Source organism: Nicotiana sylvestris, chromosome 7 (genome assembly GCF_000393655.2).
Source record: "Nicotiana sylvestris chromosome 7, ASM39365v2, whole genome shotgun sequence".
NCBI lineage: Eukaryota > Viridiplantae > Streptophyta > Magnoliopsida > Solanales > Solanaceae > Nicotiana > Nicotiana sylvestris.
In genome coordinates this window covers 163,028,668-163,036,571 of record NC_091063.1, presented here as the reverse complement: position 1 = coordinate 163,036,571, position 7,904 = coordinate 163,028,668, and the positions used below count along the sequence as shown (strand labels likewise).

The 7,904-nt window shown below is 38.0% G+C and overlaps 1 protein-coding gene across 4 annotated transcripts; it reads left to right on the top strand.

Annotated features, from left to right (window-relative positions):
- The first annotated feature begins 233 nt into the window (after positions 1-233).
- On the top strand, positions 234-5,096 carry LOC104232143 (uncharacterized). Of its 4 annotated transcripts, none has more exons than XM_070150903.1 (3): positions 234-689; positions 1,375-1,666; positions 4,830-5,096. In XM_070150903.1, exons 1-2 carry the CDS (start codon positions 336-338, stop codon positions 1,639-1,641), a joined length of 621 nt encoding a protein of 206 aa, XP_070007004.1. In that variant the 5' UTR covers positions 234-335; the 3' UTR covers positions 1,642-1,666; positions 4,830-5,096. The 4 variants fall into 4 exon arrangements, with proteins under 4 accessions (XP_070007004.1, XP_070007006.1, XP_009783563.1 ...); XM_070150905.1 differs by having other exon boundaries at positions 4,812-5,096; XM_009785261.2 differs by lacking the exon at positions 4,830-5,096 and adding an exon at positions 2,068-2,314.
- The last annotated feature ends 2,808 nt before the right edge of the window (positions 5,097-7,904 follow it).

Genomic DNA, 7,904 nt, shown 5'->3' with positions numbered 1-7,904 from the left:
GGGCCGGTTCCACACATTGGGACCGTTTGACCCGGGACCGCCTCAGCCCATCCCGCCTCAAGCCCAGGCCCGTTTGGCCCGGGCTCGAACCACAATACAGCATTAGTTTGACTAGAATGAGAAAATGTACTACTAATTGTTTTTGTTAACTAAACTGTTTGGGCGGCCCAAGATTCTACTGGTCCAGATTCTCCAGTCAGTGGACTAGAATTTTCCAGTTACCTCAGATGCAAGTCCACATCACTCAGAATCAAAGCTCATCACTCTTAGCTTTTCCCACCATATCTACGCGAAAAATCCAGAACCCAAAAAAAGGTCAACTGAAAACGATTCAAATGGCATTGTTGTCACCCTCCACATCATCTTGTATCACAAACTCGCTCTTCAAATCCCACTTTATTATTAGGAACCATCTTGAGCCGCCATGGCAATGTCAAAAAAGAAGCTTGTTTATTCTTACCGAAAATGTTACTAATATACATAAACCAACACGAGTCTCCTTTCAGCTTCCTCCTTTACTACATCTTCGTCTTGGTCTTCGTTTTTGTTCTCTTCCGTTTAGCTCTCGTTTTCTTCTTCCTTGTACTTCTCTTCCTCTTCTGCGCAGACTTCGTTCACCTCATCTCTCATCTCCTATGTCCTCCTTAACCTCTGATCAGAATTCCAATGCTACCCCTGATGCTAAAACTGTAAGTCCCAGATACCATTTCCAATTTTATTTGAAATTCTTGAGAAAATATTATTTTAAAGCTTTTGGGTATTATTTCCAATTTTTTGATTATTCCTAAAGAAATTCTTGAACTCCCTTTGCCATTACACTAGAATCTTCCCTTATGTGCAGTTTATGTACCACAAAAGAAAAATCAGTTTTCCCCTATTTGCATAGTTTCGGCAAAGAGGATTCAGTTGAACCCCCTTGCTTGAACCTAACTCCGCCCTGGCTGCAGGTAAGCTGGGGTATTTGGAAGAGATAGGAGTTGGGCTATTTGTCTCTTTATGGAGACTGTTTCTGGGTTTTGGGTATGTGGGCTGTGGTTGCTGATTAGCTGTGATTTTCAAATTAAAGTTCTTCAAAAAGAATGAGATTTTATCTAATTATTTGGTTAATTTGTGTTTGATTATATCTGGTTTTAGGTATTTGTGTTCTGCGGGTCTTGGTTTGCTGTGATTTTCGGTTGATAATCTTTAAAATAAAAAATTAAACTTTAAGCCATTTTTCACTTATGGTTGTTTGATTATTTGGTTTCGGGTATTTGTGTGTTGTCGCTGCAGCCTAGCTGTGATTTTCAGTTGAAAATTTTAAAACAAGATGAGACTTTAAGCTTTTCTCTGTAAGGGGTGTTTGATAGGTTATTTATGTGCTTGTGGCTGCAGGTTAGAGCTGTGATTAAGGGGAGAGTGCAAGGGGTGTTTTACAGGGACTGGACTGTGGAGAATGCTAAGGAATTGGGATTGAAGGGTTGGGTTCGAAATCGGAGAGATGGATCTGTGGAGGCTTTGTTTTCTGGAAGCCCGGAAAAGGTTCAGGAAATGGAGCAAAGGTGCCGGAGAGGTCCACCAGCTGCTATTGTCACTGGACTAGATGTCTTCCCTTGTGATGATGACCCTGGAACTGGGTTCGAGCGCAGACAAACTGGTTGATCATATCGTCTAGGCTAGCCTGTTGGTAATGCCAAAACTGAATAATATTCTTGCTTTTTCTAACGTGCTTGCTTCATGTTGAAATATGCGGTAATAAGCATACCGTTTTTGCACATAGTTGTTCTCTGATATGTTTAGGTTTTTATAATTAAATGTTCTTATTGATGTTATGCTTTCATGCATTCATTCACTATAGTACTTGCGCTTATGCTAATTGCTATTACATTTTAGAATTTAAACTATTAACTCAAATTACATCCATCTAGCGATTATTTTGGATTCCTTTCTAATGACACTTGAAATATGTCATTTGGAATCTTAAAATTTGGATCTATATTTTTGCTATCGCCTATTAAATCCCAATATCTTCATCCAAATGGATCTTTGGTGTTTTTGAACTAAAATAAAAAATTTAACTAATTGCAGCCAGAGTTACTACGACTGGAAGGTAGAAATCCGATCCTATAAAGTAACAAACTTTTCTCAACTGTGATCAGAATCAGATTCAAGGATTTGTTGCTTCTGATGTTTTTGGGGAAACATATGCGTGCTCTGGAACATTGTCTCTGGAATTATAAAACTTGTGAATACAATACCCTAATCAGCTGTAGCTTGGCAGTTTGAATTTTAAAGTTATGGACGACATGATTTCTTTGCCACTAGTACTTCCTTATTTATATATAGAGTTCTATGCTGCTATCATAAGTAACTCAGGAAAAAAGTCATTCTTATTATCAGAATGTGTCTTGTTTACCTCCAAAGAATTTGATGCTTTGGTTGGTATTTTCTTCTCCAAGTTTGTAAAAATAATTGGGCTCAGGGGCGGATTTAGCGGGGTACAAGGGGGTTCACCCGAACCCCTTTCGCGAAAAATTACACTGTATATATAAGGCAAAATCTATTTTTTACCTCTATATATTGTGTTTTGAATCCCCCTGACTACAACCCAAAAATATAGCTCAGTGGTCATGGAGGTTCAAAACATTTGTGAGGTTATTGGTTCAATTCCAACTAGCTACAATCTCTTCTATTTTTTTAACTTTTTTCTTTTTTGAAACCCCTTAGTAGAAATCCTGCCTCCGCCACTGATTGGGCTCTTATTAGGATCTGCCTAGGTGCTGAAATACATCAGTGTGAGACCGTCTGGACCTAGTTTTGGATTTTCATGCTTGTCAAAACCTCAAATGCGCAGTCCAGTGATCGGTGGATCTGCATTTTAACGGCGCTAAGCTTCGCCTTTGGATCAAGCAGCAGGGCTCCAAAAACTTTTAGGAAATAGTTATTTGCTTACGTAGGTGCTCAGTACACATTATTTCTAGTACTTCTTGGTACTCATCAATAAAAACATTTACCTTTTCATCCCTAAATAAATAAATAAATAAACGTGTTCAGTACATTACAAAAGCCTCCCAAATGTCAAAAGGAACTGTTTTTCGCTAACAAGTTTTTGTTGCAAGGAGGTAGTTCTTTACCAAGTGGTCCAAGTCAAAGAGTAATAGTCTAAAGTCTAAACTCTGATTGCTTTTTCCTTACCTCCCGAAGATTCTGCTTCTGCCACGACCACCGTCATCATATGTATAAGCTCTTACTTAGATATGTATAAGCTCTTTTCATTCAACTTGTAACTGCTATTTGAGATCTGAAGATTAACACTCATAAAGACCTTTCCTCATTTTAACACTCAATACTCAAGAACTACAAAAGAATTTCTTCTGTGTTGGATCAGAAGAGGCCTTTCCAAAAGAGCAGCAGAGACTTGGACTATCATTCAGCAGAAATCGGGTATACCATTTGGTAGGGAAGGAACCAAAGGTACATTGAATGGAAAAGAAAGTATACTAAAATCAAACACAAATGTATCTTTTGTTACATTTAACGACAGCATATTCTTAGGTGTATAGCAAAGGCATCTTCTTAGAGATGATATGATATTTGATGTATCAAAAGAAATGGAAGTTCCCTGAAGACTATTCTTTGTGTTGTCACTATATTATAGCACGAGGAGTGAAAGGCTTCTATCCTAGACAAGTTTCTTAATATCTCTGGCCAAATTATATTTTAGCTAAAATATCAGTTGTGAAACAAGTAAAGAGAACTAGCTAGATGTTCTAGTCGTTGCTTATTAAAGTTTTCAGCTTCATGACTATGTCATCGGACCGAGTGCAGAAACTGTTGGACTAATCTGTGGCATGTTTGAGCAAATCAATTGAATACTTTATACTTCCCAGGTCCAACTTGGTTAGACATGTGAGAAGTATATTCTTCCTATGTGCATGTTAAAGTGCCATGGATTATGCTATCGAGTAGGAAAGAACACTTTTACCTCCTGTTGTTGTCGTTGTTGTTGGATGTATATATATTTCACATGATGTATCGAAGCTCATGGTCAAGTTATTTTCAAACTTCTTTTTCTCCTTATCTATTTTCTATGAGTAGCGCTACATCACTGAATAAGGAGAGGTCATCTTAGCTTATCTTGTGCCTATTATTTCTTATCTTGTGGTCTCTCCTCTTTCTGAAACTATATCTTACGAATATCAGATTTCTGTCAAATAGCCTCAATCTGATTGAATCAGTAAGGCTCTTAATTAGCTAGTCCTCTCAGAGACGACAGTTGACTGTTCGCTTTGCTGTCACGGCTAATATAGCTATGCTGCAAAAGTCAAGAAAGTAATTAGCAATTTTTGCCACTTCTGAGGATGCATTGACTTATGCAGTAATGCTTCAAATGGGTGCTAACATCAATGATTGAAGTTCCTGCAAGTGTGCGAGCTTGTGTTAACCATGCAACTTTCAATTTTTTTTAATTTTTTTTTTATTTTCTATATTGATGTTGTTACTGCTTATTGCTACTGCTCCTTTTCATTTTGTCCTTGAGCCGAGGGTCTTCAGAAACAACATCTCTACCTCTACGAGGTAGGGGTAAGGTCTGCGTACACACTACCCTCCTCAGAAACCACCGCCACTTGTGAGATTATAGTGGGTATGTTGTTGTTGGCTAAAGTGCAACTTTCAGTTATCCTTTACTCAAAAGACTTATCAAGTGTGATAATTGCCAGCTGCTTAGACTTTGGTCCTTGAAGCTTACATGTCCTGGGCACGAAGGTGTCACATTACTCATAATTAATTGGTTAGGTAATCTGATATTTCAATGTTGACTGCTTTTGTAGCATGACATTTCATTGCAGTAGTTGGCAGGATGATATGAACTGGACTTGCTGAAAATTCTGTAAAATTTCCTTTTGTTGGAGTTTCAGAAGAAATCACTGACAGGACAAAGATCAAATTTTGGAGTCATAGCGGTTACTATACTCAAATATCATGTACTAGTTGTTAACAAATTTTATGCAGTCTGCTGATGATGGAAAATATCCTTGATATAAGTGTGTTAAGAGTAGACAAGTACCTTTTTAGCTGCGAATAATTCAAATATGTAAAATGCCCTTTTAAACCGCGTTTTACTTCCAAAAATTTGACCTTCCCGGATTGGGCATTGCCTTATTTAAAGGCGTTAAGGTTTTTGAGAAAAATCATTCAGAAATACTCCAACTTTGTGATAAATTTTTCTTGTTATTAAATTCTCAAGCTTTTTTGAAGAGCAAAAAGTAAGGGTTTCATTATATTAGGGGGGAAGGGGTGAGGTTGTGGTGGTGAATAACTCTGTGAGCTATAATTTATCTCCATAGAGTCATGTTAAGTTGCCACTTACAATGGAGTACGATAGACTAACATCGTTGTTATGCAATAAAATGAGATTGAGCAAGCGTCCGGTGAATCTTAAAGTAACCAGAAGATATCCGTATGCTGTGACTTTGCAAGGGGTTGCTTGTTACGTTGAGTTTAACATCGAGGATGATGAAACTCTGAGAGATTTTTTGGGGACTCCGGATGAATACTGGGAACTTATTTTGGTAAAAATGTTGGAAATGCATGTGACGCATGAAGGTGTTCGCAATAATGATGTTGCGCAGATCAGTGATAACCCTCAATTATCGGGTAGTTATTCTGGAGCAGTTGTAGCCCAACAGGTTTCGACTGAAAGAGTTTGGTCGGATCTAAACTTATCTCCACAAGAGAACGAGAAGCGAGGAAATAATTTCTCTCCTACTTTACATAATCCACAAGACGACTGGTAAACTTCAATTTTTCTTTATGTTACAATGTTTATTTTTTTGTATTGAATTTGTATTAACACTCATATATTCCACATGGGGCACCGTCCAGATATAAATTTTACAAGTTATGACCCCACGCCCAGTTGGAATATGGGTAGTTTTGGTGTGTTGAATCACGATGGTCCATCCGAGAGTCATCACCAACAAGATAATGTCCATCATGGAATGTCAACACATTATGACTTGTAAGTGAAGTGATACAGCTATATATAAAGTATTTATCCTGACCTCACTCAGTTGCCGGTAGACGACATATTTATTCGGGATTTGGCAGATGCGCAGAGTCAGGAAGATAATAGTGATTATGACAACAATGCCGATGAGTTTGGAGATGACACACCCTTCCCTAAGGAGGGTGGTGATGAGGAGGAAGTGAATGTCGAACCTGAGCTGACGAGGGAGCATGCTCCACCTCTAGTTAGACCAAGAGTGTACGAGTCTCACGTGCCGTTTCATTCAAGGCGTATTCTCTACCTTGATAATTTGCCAAGTATGCCGGATGTGGATGCCCTCACAAGGGATCTTGACGAAATTCGGTCAACAATGTGGGATGAGTCTAGAACAACAGTGCTGACAAAAGACATATTTTTTCCCGATAAAGCTCGCCTATCCAGGGCTTGTAAAATGTATAATGTAAGAGAGTGTCGTGAGATGATAGTATGAGAGTTAAGTCCGGATGTATACAAGGTTGTTTGCCGTAGATGGTTTACGGGTTGTCACTGGATGCTGCGTGCGAGCAAGAAGGAAACAAGGTTGTGAAAAGTGGGTTAATATATTAGCACCCACAATTGTGAAGTGGACACATTCAATGGGAATCACTTCAACTTGAATGTTGACTTGATTTTTCTTCAACTGATTCCACACTTGGAAGTATCCATTAGGTACAAGATCAAAGAATGTATTACATCCATCCACCAGGAATATGGGTGTACTATTACCAAAAGAAAGGCATATCTCGGGCGCAAACGTGCATTTGAAATTGTTTATGGTGACTAGGATAAGTCATTTGCATCTCTACTCAGGTACATGGCCATACTGAAACACTTTAACCCCGGGACTATTGTTGAATGGAAGCTTGAGCAGAGTGCAGGAATCCCGGAATATATATTTAAATACATGTTTTGGGCATTTAAACCAGCAATTGATGGTTTTGTGCATTGTCGTTGTCACACCTTCTTTTTCCTACCCCGGGAAGGGTATAAGAGAATTTTTCCAATTTAAGTGACAATCGAAACATGATTTATTTATTTATTCAGAGTCGCCACTTGGAATGATTTATGGTGTCCCAAGTCACCGATTTAATATCCCAAATTGAGGAAGTTTGACTCTTATTTATGGTCCGCGAATACAGAAATCTGGGTAAGAAATTCTATTAACCCGACAGAAGGTGTTAGGCATTCCCGAGTTTCGTGGTTCTAGCACGGTCGCTCAACTATTATTATTGGCCTAATTATCTGATTTAATTACACATTTTAAACCTACGTGCCCTTTTAACTTTTTAACCGCTTTTAATATTTCAGGAAATTTTAAGGTTATTTAAAACACATCGTAAGCCACGCTACATGAAATGCACCCGTGATTTACGACACGTTCTATTTAACCTTGTTGGAAATTGGAACCAGGTCACATGAAATGTATACCCGGATTTTAGTAATAGCCGTGATAATTATATAATTAACGCGCCTAAAGTAAACTACGAAGTTCATTATGTTCATCTCTTATGGTGATTGTGAGTGAAAAAGGCCTGTAATTATGGAGTACTTTTACTAAAAGAGATTTCATGCTCGTGTCCTTTTAACTTTTCATTCCATGCATTCGACCAAGCCCAATTCCTAAAATATGTGAGCAAATTAACATTAATTGGCCCAAATCTTTACCTCAACTCCCCTATCATTATATTTCATCAAACTCCAACTTGTTATCAACTACAAACAAGAATTAACACCAAATAGAATCAATTCAAATACAACTACCCTTAATTTCCTTCCCTACCGTGATTTACTTTGCGTTCTCGATGAATTTTACCCAAACTTATTAAACCAAACATATCATGTGTTCATCATTCTAAAACTAACCAACTAATTCATG